Source organism: Pleurodeles waltl, chromosome 2_1 (genome assembly GCF_031143425.1).
Source record: "Pleurodeles waltl isolate 20211129_DDA chromosome 2_1, aPleWal1.hap1.20221129, whole genome shotgun sequence".
Classification (NCBI taxonomy): Eukaryota; Metazoa; Chordata; class Amphibia; order Caudata; family Salamandridae; genus Pleurodeles; species Pleurodeles waltl.
In genome coordinates, this window is record NC_090438.1 from 641,579,575 (window position 1) to 641,598,426 (window position 18,852).

The 18,852-nt window shown below is 40.7% G+C and overlaps 1 protein-coding gene across 4 annotated transcripts in view; it reads left to right on the forward strand.

The window, feature by feature from the left end:
- The window catches only part of TNS3 (tensin 3), a 752,439-nt gene that overhangs the window by 566,928 nt on the left and 166,659 nt on the right, over positions 1 to 18,852 (forward strand). For all 4 annotated transcript variants that reach the window (XM_069216157.1, XM_069216170.1, XM_069216149.1 and 1 more), the window contains one exon: positions 7,722 to 8,966. In XM_069216157.1, coding sequence (XP_069072258.1) covers positions 7,722 to 8,966 — 1,245 coding nt within the window. The remainder of the gene's footprint in view (positions 1 to 7,721; positions 8,967 to 18,852) is intronic.

Genomic DNA, 18,852 nt, shown 5'->3' on the forward strand with positions numbered 1-18,852 from the left:
CTGCAATGGAAGAGATGCCTGGAAAAAATTGATATATTACACACCACGTCTCCAAGCGTCTGGACAGTAACCGGTTTGTGATAACATGGTATCTTCTGCTGTACAGCCCTCATAAAAGGGGTATCAAATTGCATTTTTGGGCTGTGTTTTATGTTACTGGTGCATGACTTTTGTTGTCATGTCTGCCTATTAACATTTACACAGCAACATATTTTGTCACTGTGACTGCTTCAGGGTGCTACTTTTTAGGTCAGGCCTACTAAACAGGGCAAGCACTGTCAGTTGCCAGACATATAGGACTTACAACAAAATAAAGGGGCTTGTAGCCCTTCCATTGCTTACCATTGGTTGGTTTTCCTGGTCACTCATTTGCCTGATTCTTTTTTTGTTTTCCTGCTTCTCAGTCTCATGTTTGTCCGTCTCATGGGGTGTTATGGGGCTGTCATTACAAGCTGCTTGATTGGCTGTGTTCTCTGCTGCCACTGCTTACCTTTCAAGCATTACTTTTTTCTTTAGTATTAAGCACTCCATGAGAAGAGTGTGTCTGTTTTTGAGCCATATCCCTCGTGTATGTTTCTCCCTCTGCACTCCATGTTGCTCTGTCTCCATTTCTCCCTGTCCACCCTACATCTTTTTGGTCCCTCATGTGCTTCTGCCTATTGCTTCCCACCACCATTCACCATATTTGGTGAAGTTATACTTTCCTCAAATATTCCTTCACTGGAGTTAGAATAGTTAAACAACCTCCTGAAATATTTGGGGTAAAGTTGCTCTTTCCCAAATATTTTAGCACTAGGTTAGAGTAGCAGATTTGACCTTCCAGTGTCCTCCACACCCACTGCTGCTCTGAGGTGCGCAGTTCAGGGCAAGAAACATGAATGAGCCACCCATGCCCTCCATTTTGTTTTCCCTCACCCTTGTGTTGTTCCATGTCCCTCCTATCCTCCCTCATGTTGCTTTTGCATCCCTCCAGCCTTCCCTCTCCTGTTGCTTTCACATTATTTCCTATGTTGCTGTGGCTCCCACCCATCACCTGTGTTGCTTTGCTTTTCTGCCCACTGTCCCAGAATTGGATCTGGTTTTATTTTATTTTTAGTTACTGTCCAACTTCGATCAGTAACTAAAAAGAAGCAGAATCACCAGTGTCAGTTTTTTTTTCTTTTACTTTGTCCACACTGCTGTGAGGATTAGCTAAAAACTGTTGGCTAAACCAATATGGCACAAAGGGTAAGACCACTTGGCTTTGCCAATACTTGTTTGAAATCGTTTGCAAATTATGCTAATAAAGCTGTTTCCAAATGATGTTTTTTTTCTACAGTATACCTTTGTAGCTAGAGCATCTTTTAATGATGATAGTAGCACATGTGCCTGGCTTTATTGTGACACAAATAAGTAATTAATATATATTTTGAAGTCTTATGTGAGAGGAAGGACAGGAAATCGGTTCCTGCTTTTTGTGTGTAGAAAGAAGTGCCTGCTAAGAGTCAGTTTAGAAAATGAGCGCATAAAAGTTTAAATAATATGGACCATTGGCTAGTGGATGGATTTCTTTAGTGGCATTATGCACTGTTGAATATGAATAGATAACTGTGATGAGGCCTAGATTTTGATGGTCATTGGCCTGTGAAATATTGCAACCACAAGCTATTGTCTACAGCTCAGCACGGATATCCCAGAGACAAGCAACAAATCCAGACTCAATAACGCAAGAGCATGAATATGTGTAACATGTGTGGACTAAATAATTATTAGGGTTAATGTACCTACTTCCTGCAGCCCCTCTCGGTAAGGGTGGGTTTGCTGCCATGGTAGTTCAGCACTTAGCTGCCACCAGCTAACAGGCTCTCCCTGCCGGCAGTTACATTTTTATGTGCTGGTGGGTGAGTTTAGATTTCCAGTCATTGGGGATTTAATTCTACCTACAGTGGAATGTTACTTGTTACCACCTCTTTTGGAAATCAAAACGGAGAAGACTGTTTGTTGTGGATAAGGACCTACTTTAGCAGAGTTGGACTAGTCAGAGTCGAAATAAGGTTCGGGCCCGTGATGGGGGCAGTGTAAGAAAAGATCACAGTTCTTGATAAAGTGAAAATTCTCTCTTAACTCCCGCGTTTTTCCTCTATCTCTGCCTTTAACATATTATTCATTATGGTTTGCCTCCAACTGGCAGGAAATTGGTAGTAAAGTACTAATTTATTCCGAACAGGGGCTCTTGAAGTATTTCTTGCCCCGGGCTCACACAATTCATAAAATTATACTGGCTCTAAGTATTCCATTAATACTTATTTCTCGTTACTAATTATTTGAACAACGTTTATTTCACGCAGTTCTGTTTTAAGTGTCTTCCATGCTTACGTCCCCTCAAGTAAGTTTAACTCCAGTGCTGTAATTTGGCCCTTCAGACTTAAGGGTATTTGAATTTGCTCTACATTCGTCCTGTAGATCCTCTGTTGGCTGTGAATTAAGTAGGTACGCTTGTGGTGGAGTGGGGTGGTTGCTATATTGTGGTCGCAATATATTTACCCACAAAACTGTGCCAATCACTTAATCAACTTCCACTATATCAGAAGGCAAGGAGACGTAGAGTTAGGAAAAGTAAATCTAATCTTCCCTATATTGTAATTGATATAGTGAATGAGATATTTCTATAGCTCAATATTTCGACTTTTGAGTGCTTTGTGTTGTGGAAAGGCACCAAACTCGATTTGCTATTAGAAATCTGGAAGGACAATGTGTTGAGGAAGAAGATCACACTTCAGTTATTTTAGGTACACATCCGACTTGTTTAGTGTCATTTGTAGACGAAGTTAAGAGCAGAAAATGCACAGTGGTAAAGATAAAATCCCACAGAAGTGCTACAACAGTTAACACCACTAGCAAATATTTCCACAATCAGGTCTTTTACATACTTAAGAAATGCGTGGTAGCGTTTTGAAAATATCTGGCCCTCTGAAAATGTATGTATTTAAATTTCGTAGAACTCCTGTAAATTGTACATTTCCACACGCTTAGTCTTTGGCCATAATTGCAGATTTTTGTCTATGCTTCCACTCGTAACCTGTATATATTTCTTTCAATATTTTTGTTCCTCTTCTTTATACATATAATGGTATATTAACAATACCTGCTTACATTACTTTGCTTGATAGTTTTTTAACGATTTTCTTTTGTGCAGCTGTGCTGCAGTTTCGGCATTACTTACTACAGTTATTATTTACATGACTGTGCAAATATCTGTAGTGCCATCTCTACCATCTCATTTCTTATGCGTTTGTGAGCATGTGTGATCGTATATGCTGGTATGTTATGTACTTGTGTGCAAATACGTATTGTTGTGCAAGATGATTTCAATTGAAATGTTACTATGGTTATGATGAAAAAGTTTAAAAAACACAGAGAGGCACCATTTACAGTAAGCTCTGCAACCATAATGCCACCCTCATGAACTATTTATAGCGTATTGCAAATAGCATCACTGGTGTCATCACATATAACATCCTACCCTAGTTGTGACCATTACCCAGATCTAGTGTAAGCTGGCATAGCATGTGGCCCTGCCAAGCTGCTACTCGGGCCAGAGCATGGACTTTAGCCAGTGTATACCCTTTGGCAATGCTGTATGCCCAAAACCAGTGCTGCAAATGCTCGACAGACACATGGTGTGGCTTTGGGCTTTTCTGTGTACCCAGTTCCATTTCTGCCAGTGCCTACTAGGCTTATTCTTTGGATATGACTGGTGTAATTGGCCAAGGGAATGCTGAATGCCACACCCTCTGTCCAATTCTCTGGCCCACTGTACACTGGGCATCACAGTCCGCTGTTCCCAAAGGGCACTGGTCTCATGACAAAGTTTTTGGCCTCACCCTGTGCTGTCTTTCAATGCCAGTGGTTGCCGTGCCTTTGTCTAGGCCCTGTGCCCGAGCCAGTAACACACCAATGCAAACCCATCATGTGCTGGTTAAAATCCATGACATTTGGACATGCACTCCTATTTTATCCAGTGTCTGCTGTGCATGCTCTGTTGCTTACAAATCATGCAAACACTGGCATTTCGTCTTAAAACACCACCATACAAGAAAAAAACAGTAGGTGGTACATCCTTCTCTGTTCAAGCAGCCAAACTTTGGAATTCATTACCCCCAAATATAAAATCCACAGATAACTATCTTGTCTTCAGAAGACTACTCAAGAGTTGGCTCTTATCTTCATAGCCACCCTATCCAAACAGCAATGGACTGCCTACACCTGTGTTGATAAATATTTATAATCTGATTATATGTATATTCTAGATATGTATAGTTCTTTACGAAATATGTATAGTTAGTATTTCATAATAATAAAATATACACATACTGTTTAAGCCTGTTTAATGTATTTTACTCACGGTTAAATGTATGCGTGTGTGCATGCGTGTATGTGTGTGTGTATATACATATATACGTGAATATTATTCTATGCTTAACATGTTCATAGGTCATTGCACAGCTCCTAGATAAGTTGTTATATTAGATACTTATGAATCCCTGCTTTTTTTCATATCACAATGAGCAAATGTTATCTTAACTATTTTAACAGCAAGCATTTCGTTAGTAAAAATCTGAGGACAAATAAATGAATGTTAGAAAAGTACACTTATAAATTAACATCAAATATTGCAAATCTTGAAAGTCTGTATTTATACAATACAACTTTACATCTCATATTATACCCATTATTATATTCCTTACACAAATATTCCCTTACTAAGTATTTACCATTTTTTTATTACTACAGTATAGTCCTACTGTACTAGAGAAAAAATAATAAAATTAAATAAATTAATTACTTTTGAAAACTAAATAAATAAAATAAAATATACTCTCTCGTGAAATTTGCTCTGTCTCACCATCACCTTATGTCTGTATCAATTTATACTCCATCCATTCTGACTCATTCAAAATCCATTCTACTACTTCGTTCTCTAAAATAACCCTGCCTAAGCTCTTCCCTCCTGCACTACATCCAGCTCACCCCAAACCTCAGTTTACTTCTATGATCTCCCAAACAACCCTACTACATCCTCCCTCATTTATCTCATATTTGACTCATCCATAACCCCTTCCACTACTATGATCTCCCTAAACCCTTTCCACAGACTCTTCCCTGCTTCGTCTCTCCTTTACTCATCCCAAACCTCATCCTGTTACTATAAACTCCCAATTAACACTTCTGGATTCGTCACTCCTCTATCCCTCCATTACTCTAGTCAATCCAACTAACAAACTCACATATCCTCTGCTCAAATAAACTCATACTAATACTGTACTCATATTTCCCTATTCTAACCCACCACTAATTCCTCTTGGGTTCCGGAGTAGCGTGCTACTCTCTCGGAAAAGCATTTCAATGCCTCGTCAGTGGTAGAAAGTGCTACATAAATACAAATACTATCATAATACAAAGGCACAGGTGTAACATTCAGTTAAACACAGATGAATCAAATATGTGTCCTTTACCATACTTATTGACCGAGCATGGACTTATAACATTTGGGTTTATGTTCGTACTCAAGAACAGTAACGTGGGAAGTTATGTGGAAAATGCAAGTTGTGGTAGCCTCTATAACCCCCACCCCCACCACTGCCAACGAGTTTTGTAAAATTACATTTACATGCACATAGTTTATTTTTGTAAGGTTTTGTGCAGAATTGTCATGAAAGGCCAGAGTTATAATCAGTTTAGAAAATTATTCGTGCAGTGCCAACATGCTTCAGTACCAACTGGTCCTGGGTAGTGATCAATATTTACTGCTATAAGTGCAGATTGCATTCAGGGATACGGTAATATAAATCTGCAATGACACAATGCTATTACAGGGAAACCCCTGCAAGACAAGCTGTGGGGGCCCTGACCATGTGTCTTTTCTACGGGAATAATACCACAGACGGTGTTCATTAAAGTAGTGGAACGAGGGACAATAACTTTGATTTCAAAGAAAGTTCGATAAGTGGTAACCAGATTTAAAACAATCAAGTGTAAATCTTGCCTTTGAGTTGGTAACATACAGTGGTATATATTAAGAAAAGTGGTCCTATAGGTGTGGATTATTAGAGAAGGCGTGTTCAAACAGTATAACTATTTCTTTCAACCTTTTAAGGATTTACACAGCAGCATGTTGTGGTACACTACCACCTACCTTACTGAATCAAAACGTACAGGCAATGGTGGTTTTTACTCTTTTTGTCGTGGCTATACTTGTATTTTTTATTTTTCTGTTGTCTTACTGGCAATGTCTTCTAGGCGTGCATGAGACCCAAATGCAAAACCTGTTGATTCTCTGCTGCCCCCTTACACTTCCCTCAGGTTTATGAAAGAATGTGCATAGTTTTGAAAATATATTGTAGTTTCCCCTGAGGGTACATAAAAACATTAACTTGTTTTACGAGCTTACTCCTCTTTTTAGGGTCGAGCCTGCGTTGCATGCGCTCGCGCATGCGTATCGCAGCGAGACTCTTTAATGTTCAGAAAAGGGCTCGGAGCCCTGTCAACTTCACGTCAGTGTTTTTTATTGGTTGTTCGTGGGCTTGCTTAATAAAATCTGCTTGCTTTCATTAGTCGAAGGCACGCATACGTCATGCCTTTTCCAGTGGCTAGCCTTCCTCGAGCGCAGCGACCAAGTACAGAAAACATGCGAGGCTCGCTATTTTCCATCAGGCTTGTGGACTACTTTTTCTCTAATTTACCAGCGCGATCTCGCTTGGCAGAAGTCGAGCGCTTTACATAGTTAATTTAACTTTTTCGGGTTACGTACATAAATGCACTTTTGCACGATAGGTGAAAAGTCGGGTTAGGAGTTTACAATGCGATCAGCTCTAACATGAGAAAACGCGAGACCCGTTGCATTGTAAATGCTTGTTTCATTTTGGAGCTGCCCCGTGGACTTCCTTTTGCTTGAAATTGAAAAAGCCATCGGCTGCCCCTGGTGCACACACCACCCATGATGGCCTTAATTTTTCCACCAACCCCCTGATTGCTGTTGTAGTAACTCATGCTTACCATGAGCAATAAACTAAATGCCATTATGTACTGAGGTCTTTAACAGGCAAGCGCAGAATGTGATCCAACATGCAGTTTGAAACCGTTCCTTTATCATAAAGCCTCTGTCATCTCATACAGCCACAGAAAGCCATTGACCCATGAGAGTGTGTTCATTATAGACTGACAGGTGGGGAACTGCAAGGCCCATGTTAAAAACATGCCTCTCCAGAATTGACGAAGCCCTCGTTAAGTCTTTGAGGAATGCACGCTTGTCTTGTCTCTGACATACCTGTGCCTTAATAGCGTGAATCTTCAAACACACCTAAACATAGTCCTTCTGAGCACAGGCTTGTAATTTAACTTCCATGAAAGGTGAGAATAAGAGGTTCCATTTTTCAGTCTGTTTACTGGGCTAGAGATCTCTGTGGTGGGCTGCAGAGAAAGCTGATTGTCCTTTGTATCCCACATTTTAGCCTTGCCTGGGCGTGTCAGAAATGAAATGCATAGCTTGAGGCAAGAGAAAATGAGCAAGATGTATAATGTTTATTTGTGTAGGAATAGTATATGTGATTTTTATCAACTGACTAATGGAGTATGGAGTCCTGCATGATTCTCGTCTTAACTGCACCATTTGTTATCAAATTTGGAATTCTAATATATTGTTTTCTCTCTTCCCACACCCCCCAATTACTTCCATTTTACAGTTTTGCATACCCAAGGACCAATCGATGGAAGCTTGTATGCCAAAGTGAGGAAAAAAAGCACGTCCGATGTAGCCCCAGGCGTCCCTTCAAGCAGCAGCCCAGATCACAGTGACCACACCCTCTCAGTCAGCAGTGACTCCGGGCACTCCACAGCCTCTGTGAAGACAGATAGGACAGAGGAACCAGTGGTCCAAAGCCCCAACCGCTGCTTAAGTCCCCAAGAGAAGGCTGAGCTGGACAATCTTCTCAGTGGCTTTGGCTTGGCAAACACGGTCAGTCCTCTGAAGGATATGACCGATGCGCGTAGCAAGTACAGTGGGACTCGGCACATAGTGCCAGTTCAGGTCCATGTGAACGGAGACTCCAAGCTGAAAGAAAGAGAGACAGACATATTGGATGATGAAATGCCGAACCATGATTTGCACAGTGTGGACAGCATAGGCACCCTATCCTCCTCTGAAGGGCAGCCGTCCAACAACCATGGAAACTACAACTGTCACAAAAGTAGTCAGAATTCCCTGTTATCAGATGGGTTTGGAAGTAACCCTGCGGAGGATCAGTTAAATGCGTTGGCACCCGACCTTGGGATAAGTGTGGACCCTATGTTTGAAAGATCATTTGTGATAAGCGAGCTGAAGAAGGGCCAGCAACTACAGGAGAATCCCCCGGTGTCCCCTCAGCAACAGGTCTTCGGCCAGAGCAATTACTCGACCCAGACTTGGGTACGTCAGCAGCAAATGGTTACTGCACATCAGTACAGTTACTCTGCTGACACTGATGGGAGGTTTGGTATTCACTGTACTACAGACAATTCAAGCGGTTCAGAAAACCAGCCCAAAATGCCTGATACACCAACCAGGGGAACAAGCAGTCGAAGCTCTGTTCAGCGAGGTGTAGGAAGCTTGCCATCCACAGGCCAAACGCATGAGATACAGGGAGGTGAGGCATTTGGATCAAAAGTGATGTTTGAGCAAAACACAAATGGTGTGGACGTTGAACTGAATAAAGAAGGCACTTCATCATCTCCTACTCTTGATATTGACCAATCAATTGAGCAGCTGAACAAGCTAATCTTGGAGCTTGACCCCACCTTTGAGCCCATCCCAACTCGCATGAACAGCATAATCAGAGACACAAGTCAAATGAATGGTACTAGAAGAAAGGACAACGACATGCGTGTTCTTGGCGAAAGCCCTCATTTTCAGGAGAAAAGGGAGGTAGTGTCAAGGAGTGTGTCCTTGCAAGGTAAGGCTACACATATTTTCCTCTTTCCTTTTCATTTTGATTTAATCCAACAGTGTTTGTGTACACTTGCGACTGAAAGTATACATTACTTCTCTGTTTTGTGATTCAACAAAGATTTAACTTTAACATGTTTACTATGCAGCAATCAACAAAGATGTATATTGTACATTCCTGGTGGTCCAGTGGTATGATGTGAGGGTGGAAGGGATATGTACTGTTAAATTAAACAGTGACCCATCTAGCAGCTGTTTACCATGTCGGTCCTTTAATACTGATTTGTATCACTATGAGAGTCTTTTTTTACATTTCCTCTGGTTTGTTCACTGGGTGCATTTGTCTTTGTAATAATAGTTGTGTATCTAGATTGTTTTGAATGAACAGCTTAATGATTCAGATTAGGGTGCCGGGAAACATAGGGCATGCAGTAAGGAACATACATGTGAAATAAATTGGTACGGAGGAGGGTCGCCTGTAATACAACTAAAAAAAAAACGAGCTCTTCGGACCCCTGAGGCCAGTGATACATGTAGATTACCTCTCAGAAAGCTGTAGAACCTTTTTCTTACCGTGGAACAAAAGGTAATTCTCTTTGCTTTGCCTCTTGTAGTACTGATTGGTCTATGATCTGATTTTCAGTGAATCATTCACAAACTGCTGGGTTGCTGGAGGAGCAATTGTCCACGATTTTCCCACCTTAGTTTAATTGCTGTGACCTTTTTAGAGATCCAGATTGCAATGATGGTGGAAGTTGTGAGGGTAGAGGTTTGTATACAGTCATTAAGTGATTGTCCAAGAGTGGACATTTGGATGACAGTGTCTGGAAAATCGGCGATAAATGATCATATTTCCAGGCTCCACCCTCAATTAGTATTTTGTAGCTCCCCACCTAGCTTTGCTGTATAAAAAATAGCACTACAAACATACACTAAAATGGTGAGTCATGTAAGCATGTGGGTATGTCCATAGTATGGGTCTTTGATGGCTAGGTGTACTCTTAAGCTAGAGTTTCTAATCCACCTCTGTAAATGGAGATAATCAGGGAACTAGGCGTTCTGATGGGATGCGTTAGTTATTTTTTATGTAGCAGTAAGAAAGGCTTTACAGGCGTTTGTTACCTAAAGACTTGATATGCCTGTAATCCTAATTCTGGCACTTAGAAGCACCTTAGTCCTCTGATGGCCAGAGTGTTATGCGTTAGTGTTATTCACAATAAAGGATGCCCCACTTGTGGCATTTACAGTTATGTGTCTTACTAACACAGGGGTGCGCAGCTTAGCAGGAAGGGGGTCGATCCCACACCAATTTTTGCAGGATATTCATTTAAAATAAATTTACTAGAAAAGAGTCTGAGGGGAATTCATTAACATGGAACTTAGCCTTCACTCTTGTGTGGAGTTGACCCTTCCTAGCCAGCATCTGTGCCACTGCCTAGGTAAAACATTGCAAAGGTTACATTTGCCTCAAACATAACTTCTGTTTGTGGCCATTAATGTGTTCTACTTGATGAATGGTGACATGTTGACCACATTTTAATATATGTGACTAAAGGAAGAACCAGGTTAACTTTAGGTTTACAAAGCATGCTTCTGCCTGCAAAACATGGGGAACATTTGACTTTTTCTCATTGTTAGGGTTCTTCACAAAATGAAGTTGTAAAAGAAAGTGAGGTTTTAATTCAGACCCTTGTACCTTCCTGTAGGACCTACATTTTTCTGAAAGACGACACAGTGAATTGTTACACCACTACAGTTCAGTGGTGGTTGCTTGGACATGACGCAGCTCAGCCTAGACTTGTTGTTAACTTGGAATAATACTATATAGCCATAAAAGCATATGCTGAGGTAGGATGGAGTCTGGAAGTTCTCAGAGCTGCCTATTTTCTTTCCCTAATAAAGCTCATACAAATTGATTTTAAAAATCTCTGTTTTATATAGTGTTTTCCTTAATATGTTGCAGTCTCGCAATGAGCCCGTTCATGGTCCAACATGAGGTTTGAGTCACCCACAATGCTTGATAATAATAATATTATTATTATTATTATTATTATTATTATTATTATGTGCATTTGACAATAGAGCTAATATTGTCAAAGTATGTGTGTGGGAGTTTTCCAAAAAGATAACACAGCATTATGAAAGATCACAGATTTTTTTTGTTTTATATGACTTTTTCCTACATTGAGATGAAAAAATATTCCCACACGGTCTCTGTAATGCCAACCACATCCCCTTACATAGAGAAACACTTCTCCTTTTCATAAAACTATTACAGTCTTGCTGTTAAATATTACAATGTACTGTGTCCTGTTATGTTAAGTTACTAATACAGCACACTTATACAATAGCTACAGGCCTATTTGGTTCTTTAGGACGTCTGTGTGCCCTTTATGATTCCTATGATTTGTATGTGTCAGATGATATGGATGTGCTGCTGAATTGCCAATGGTTAGTCAACTTATTGGAGTTGGGTGTTGATTTGGAGTTCTGTGATAGCTGACCGAATAGTATTTTTGTGCAATGCTGGATGCATGCACGGTGTTAAACACATTCTGTTGCGGTAATGCTATTACATTGTAGAATGGCACACAGTCAAAAGAGTACAGGCTTTACAGACATTTATAAATACATCCAAAATTCTAGATATTATTTTGAAGTGAGACGATTCTGCTTCTTATTTTTAGAATTTAAATGTAAAAGTAATTGCTATGAAATTACTGTTTATTATATTTTTAAGCAGGTAATACATAATTTTCTTTTTACACCCAGTGCATCTTTTTTCACTATGAAATACTTTATTTGTAGTTAGAAATTTACAAAAATGGAAAATGTGTTTTCACCTTAAAAGACAATCTTCGCATAAAGCAACTACAAAGGTAGAACACCTTCCTTACATCACTACTTTTGTCACTAATGTGGGTTACATTTCCCACTACTAAAGGTGGAAGTTTGAGCACGTCTGCACATTCATTGCTTTCTTTTCTCTACTAGGAGTATTTACTGAAGTATCCATTTTAACAAAGGCCAGTCTTTCTGTTATCTCATGGTTTAAGTGGATTGCATTACATTTATTTAATTAACATAGAACAACAAGTAAAATGGTACATTACAAGGCATGTTGTGGGAGGGAACGACATTCATGTTCCTGGGTATCCTCTGACCCAGCATAGCTCCCATCCTGTTGCAAGCCCATGATATTTGGTCAGGCAGAGCTGTACCAAGCTGCTAAAGAGCATGTGTTGTGCCATGGAGTGATGGGGAAGGTGACACTGGGGGGGCTGGCATGATGGATGTTGTATGTGTAAAATAAGCATGAATATAACAGCAGCACAAACGTTATGATTGAGAATACTCACGTATTAGTAGCAGAGCAGGAACTCAGGTTGACAATTAGTCTATCCCAAGTGTGATGCAAAACTCTGTAAAACATTTTGTTTAGCCAGAAGAGAAATTGTATAAATCCTTGAACCTAAAGTAGATGTTCTGTGTTTGGCAGGTGTCAGTGTAGATTGAGTATAAGGAGTGTGATAACTTTACAGTTGAATTGAATAATAATTGTAGGTACAGTATTATTAGAGATGCTATCACTAGTTTATAACAAAGTTAGTTATTCCATTTTTAGAAAGAGATTCATGAGGAAGAAACCAAGCAGAAGTGTGTTAAATGGAACTTCCAGACTTATGAATTCCCATGAAAACTATTTATGAAGTCCACTAAGAAGCTAGACATCGAAAGAGTTTCTTAACTCTCAGTGTACGTTTCGGATGATCTACCGTGGAGCAATTTAAATTGTTACTCAATTTCTAAACAGAAACCCTCTGTACCTGATGTACAGAGAGCACAGTTATTTAGTGCTGAGGAGTTTAGTAGTGAAGAACCAGTATTTTTCCATCACTACTGTCGAAGATAAGAGATAGGCAAGGGGACAGAACGTATATGGTGATTATATTTACATTTTAGACTATATAAATTGCTTCATACACAGATTAAGCAAGGTGGTTTGAAGGAAAACGCTTGTAATGTGTTACCAACACCTTTTCTCGAGGAAGGGGCAGAGCTGGAGTGTCTAGAACAACCCTTAAGGTGATCTATTGTGCCTTTTTGCTAGAGGGGTGTGTTTGGTCATTACAGTATACATATTGCCATCCAAGGCTCATGTGGACCTGAACTGTGGCAAATATGGAGATTGTCCTCTGTCTCAGATTCCACACACCGGAAGATATTGGGCAACTGGACACCCTGTGTGATAGCCTTATACGTATGGCCATCATCACCAGATGGTCTTGTGATTCTCCTCAATTAATCTAGAGGAAGCCATCTTATACCAGGTCTTATGGCCTCCATTTGAGGGTTAAAAACCTTGAGGGGTGGGTGGAGAAAAGGGTATTGTTAACAGTTATGATTGGCCACTTCCAAAAGAATAGGGGAAAGACTACAAATGCTGATTCGTGAGTTGAGTGGGGAGGAAGGGGGCAGGGCATCATTGGGGAAATTAGAAAAGGGTATGTAGGCACCAGACACCAGAGAGTGTCTGCGAATCCCATGTTATAGGAGAGACTGGTAAGAGCCCTGCATCATATTATTCCAGTGGCCATTCCTATGCCAGGTCTTGATGCATCCTTGGGTGGATAAGATGGAGCTGTGAGGTGAGGCTGGATGAAAGGGGATTGTTAATTGTCAGCGGATGCTTCAAAACTAAGGAGAATGGGTAAATATACACAAAGTTAGTTGAACTGTTTTAAGTTACAAGGAGATGACAAACATGAAGGAGCTTTGAAGAGACAAGTGCATCAGGCAAAGAGGTAGATCAGCACTGATGCAGCTGAGCTGAAGAAACATGAGAGAGCACTGGAGGCATGGCACATCAGCATTAATTAGCAGGTTGAGCGAGAAAGATGGGGGCTGTGTCAGAGCAATTGGCAGGAAATGGGTCAAAACACAAAAAGCTAGGAAGAGATGGTGCATCAAGAAGCAGTTGGCCAAAAGAAGGGGCTGAACACAAAAAGATAAGACTGCATCAACAATTAGGCAGGCTTACAGAACATAAGGCAGGGCTACAGGGATAGAATATCACACCTTTCCAAAACCTACTGAAGATAGCCTTGAGCCGATAACTGAATTAGCTAGCTTGCTCTCTTGCCCTTTTGCGGTGGGCTCCCTGGATCCTCCTCCCCCAGAGGAAAAGCTGGAGATTCTCTTTGTCACTAATTAGGAAGCACTAAGAATACCAAGGGGGGCATGCCTGTCACGGCTCTCCAGTGTGCCCTGGGGCGGAGGACTCTCATATAGTCCACAAATAGTAATGTCTGTGGTCAACTCTAATCAAGCCTTTGTGCTGCTCATCCTAGGTCTTTGAAGGATCTACAAGTGTTTGGACTATATTTACACTGACACTGCCATTACATACCTGTCTTAGTGAGAGATGCTCTCTGCTAGTATTGTGATCAGCCTAACCAGGATCTCTCTATTATATGGGGAGAGCCTACAACAGCGTGATGGACATTTATGCTGCTGAGAGTTCTGTCTGTTCCGCTCCTGTGGGTGCAAGTAGGCTACCATCTGGCTGTAAGACATCATAGAATCCTACTCCCATGAGGACGGAGAATAGGTACCCTAAAACGATGAACATGGGGTGGGCAGTAACTAGTGCCACTTAAAAATAGTGAGGCTTCACATGAGGTTAACTTACTTAGAGTAAATTTTAAGAATGTACAGCTATTGAATTCTGCAAGAACCTGTGAGATAAACCAGGCTAAGTGCACACACCTCAGATATAAATGACAGCCGTAAACTCGCTTTGGTAAGTACAAATTTAGTATTGTGAAATTATTTTTGAGGAAAAAAAGAGGAAATATATTTTGTAAATGAGTGAAGTAATGAAGTTTACTTAGTATGGGCGCAACATTTGTAATCCTAGCTGGGCCTTGCTCCCGAGCCATCAAAATGAGCCCACAGAGAGTTATTTGGCATGGCTGCAGTGATACTGACATGTTGATCAGCTCTATGGGAATTTAGAAACACCAGTGATATGTGGGAGCCATCCAGAATCCGTTTGTCGTTCACCTGTTTAATCACCAGAGTAAATGTGATGCTTTTTCTAAAGAGTAGTGCACATTTTCTCTGTTCCATATAGATATATCACTAGTGATTGCTAGAAGGGAACACCATCCTACAGTATGTAAGATTCTGAACCCACAATACCATTAGCAAGTTATGTGCTGTAACAAAGCACAACTGTGTGCAATTGGTGCTTACTCATGTTTTCCACAATGTTTTATTGTCGTACTTAGGAAGACTAACAGCATTATCAAGTTGGTATCACAGAGTGTACAAGACACTGTCTGCACCTAGGTTATGGTCCCCAGTGCCATAGAGGATGGAGAGAGAATCAGTGGCTGCCTGACATAGATATTGCCATTTGATGTCACCTAATACTGCCTGTTGATGGGGGGGAAAGGGTGGCAACACCCTGTTGTGCATTGTCCATCCTGCATTACCTGCTGATGTGAAGTCTCACTTCCTCACACACTGCATGCTATACTACTACCTGGGCTGGAAGTGAGTGCCTATCTACTTTACCTAGTATTACACTCCTACTTTCCCTTCTATGTCTTCCCTGTGGAGGACGGTAACTAGGGAGGATACTGATAAACTCATATGTGATGCCAATAAAAACGTGTGACCAATTAGCATGTTAAAGGGCCAACGTCAACCACTGTAAATCTACAAATTAAAATAGAAACCCATTTAAGCATCCAAGCAATGGGAAACCACCCAGAGATGGGCATCAGGTTTGGTTAGCAAAGGTTATTGCTGCACAGTTCTGCCACACTTTCTGATGTAATGAATTAATAATTATTTAAAGGAAAAGCTGCGTTTAGATTTTGGTGGTTGCTTTTTCTGGCTATTTGTGCCTAGAGTAGGCTACTGTACATGAAGTTGCTTTTGAAACTGGTTTCCTATAGTAATTAGGGGGGCTAGTTATGGAAATTAAAGGTCACCTAATTTGACAATGATATATGATCAAAGAGCAGGTGATGCTTTGCTTACTCTTGTGATACCAAGGGGCACATGGAACAGAGCACTTATGACAGCTGCTCCAAACGTAAGTCGAGTAAGGAGATTTTTGCTTCATTCAAAGCACATCACAACATCCTGAATTATATTCCTAAATATGTACCGTTGAAAATAGTTGCTACTTTAACACTCAGCAACCATTAAAAGAAATAGCTACTCTCAATTCTCTGCTCAGGAAGTTTGGTTAGATCTACAACACAAGGTTAACAAACATTAATCAAATGGAAATCCAGGATCATCGATCCACCAAATATGTTATTCCTGGATAGTTTACATACCTCCGAGGTTTTGTAATACTAGCCGATGGATTCACTTATTATGATAGTTGGAAATCATTTTATTTCTGATGCATACACCTCTTGTTTTGTACGCAGATGACATAGTCCTGTTAGATTACACAAGAGTGGCTGCCCTTAGAGATTGAAGTGTAGTTGCCAAGTATTCTGGAAAACTCAAATGGAAATTAAATATTGAAGGGCTTGGTTTACAATAATTCATGTCTTTTAACTATTTAGGTATGAAATTACATGATGGTCCTTCGTCAGGGTGACAAAAAGAACTCTTGCAACACAATAATCAACGGTGTAATATTATCATAGAGTATTGCTATATTCCAATTTACATGATTTATTCAGGTAAAGTAGTTGTATGGGCCTGCTTTAAGATGCCCCTATTGGACTTGGATAGGAAAAGAACTGAAAGTCTTAGAGGTTCTTTCCTTGGTGCTCTATTCTCAAAGTATGTAGGTTGACTCACATTGTGGGGAAAACAGCTGAACTGGGTGCTATTCCATGCAAAGCCAGAGCAGTGCCACAGCTTCTCAGGGTCCATTTGTCAAGCTCTGTCTACCAGTTGGTTATGGGTATTGAAGGCAGCTATGCTAACTAATTGTGATACCATTGTAAATAAGTATAGGATTATTTCGGATGATTGGTAAAAAGTGACTGGAACCGATGTAAGTGTGCTAAATTGAAAAATGTCAAAAGAGTGTTTTAAATGGAGTGTTTAAAACCCTCTCCATGACTCAGCAGATTTACGCCGTCACCTTCTCCTGTTTCAACACCCTCCGCACGCCAAAAAAAACTTTCAAATGGATTCCCCTGGAGACCAGAAAGACCGTCATCCACGCACTCATCAGCAGAAGGCTAGACTACGGTAATGCCCTCTATGCCGGCATCACACTCAAACTCAAACACATACTCCAAAGAATCCAGAACACAGCCGCATGCCTCATCCTCGATCTCCCTCGCCAGGAACACATCTCACCACACCTCAGATCCCTTCACTGGCTCCCCATCGACATGAGGATCACCTTCAAAATCCTCATCCACACACACAAATCCCTTCACAACACTGGCCCAACCTACCTCAACGAAAGAGTGAACTTCCACACTCCCATCTGCCACCTCCGATCTGCCAACCTCGCACTCTCCACAGTCCCCCGCTTCAAACACACCACCACAGGAAGCAAATCCTTCTCCTAGCTCGCCCCCAAATCCTCGAACTCCCTCCACAAGACCCAGGATCTCCTGCTCTTCAGAACAAAACTGAAGACATGGCTGTTCGAACAGTAATTCCTCCCTCCCCTAAACCCCCTCCCACCCCCAGCGCCTTGAGACCCTAGCAGGTGAGTAGCGTGCTTTATAAATTTTCTGATTGATTGATTGGGTAACAGAGAATAATATTGATTCAGTAATTAAATAAATCTTGGAAAGATTTTATTTATCCTTGTTGGTCCTACCAAAGAAGATAGCACTCAGATCAATCACAGGTTGAACAAAGCAAATTCCTACCTTTTAGACCGGTCTGACTCCCTTGTGTGTTGCATTGGCGAGGCTGTGATAAGAGAGAGTATAAATGCTGATTGCAGTAAAATCTACTTTAAGTTTACTCTAAGAGAAAACCTTTTTGGAACTAGAGGAATTTGCATCATGAGAGTTGAAAAGCTTGATAGCTCACATCAACCTAAATATATTTAACATAATTGTAAAATGTCCTTGTCTCTACCATTTCCAATATCAATGTGCTCAAGGTTCGTTTACAAGCTATGTTGCTGAAAAACCTGCTTCCATGTATCCTCAGTTTGCCTTTGAAACCTCACATGCACACAGGGATGACGTCACGGCCTTTGCTGAACACATTGTGCCCGTCTTAACAGTGTTAGACTTTATATGCTTGACTAAAAAATATCCTTTTATTGGAGAAAAAAAAAAGGAGGTGATTCGAATGCACTTGACGTTTTCCAACTCTAAACTGAATTTTACATTATGCCTTTTTTGGAAAATCCTAAAGTTCAGTAGATCTGATGCATTGAAACGACAGAAAATTATGTGAAATCAAATCCCTGGGGTTGTTTGAAGAGAACCGAAGTGAAGTAGCAGGACATCTGGATACGGTTGCCTGGAACATCTTCAGAGCTATGTTTGGGAATAGGAGAAAAAGTTCTTTGAAGTTCTTCCAGATCATTTTTCATTAATCCTTTTCCCCCTCTTTGTGTATTTCATTGGCGAGGGAAAAATCTTTTCAGACATTTCTGACATTGGTATTATGAGCTGTGCCAAATATTCATTTTCTGCTACGTGACTGCTGAGAGCCTCACTTTCCAAAAAACTTGTAAAAGGGACAGGAAATGTCAGCTTGCTGTCCAGTGCAAATACAACATCCCAGGGCTATCCATTTCAGTTTGTTGAGTTAAAAGAGGAAGTCGATGTTAGCAGCAAGCTGTGCTGTCTAGGATGGAATTTCACAAGGGCAGTGTTTGACCCGAGTTCAGTGATAAATTCCAGAAAGACCAGCCTGCTCTCTGTTGAGAT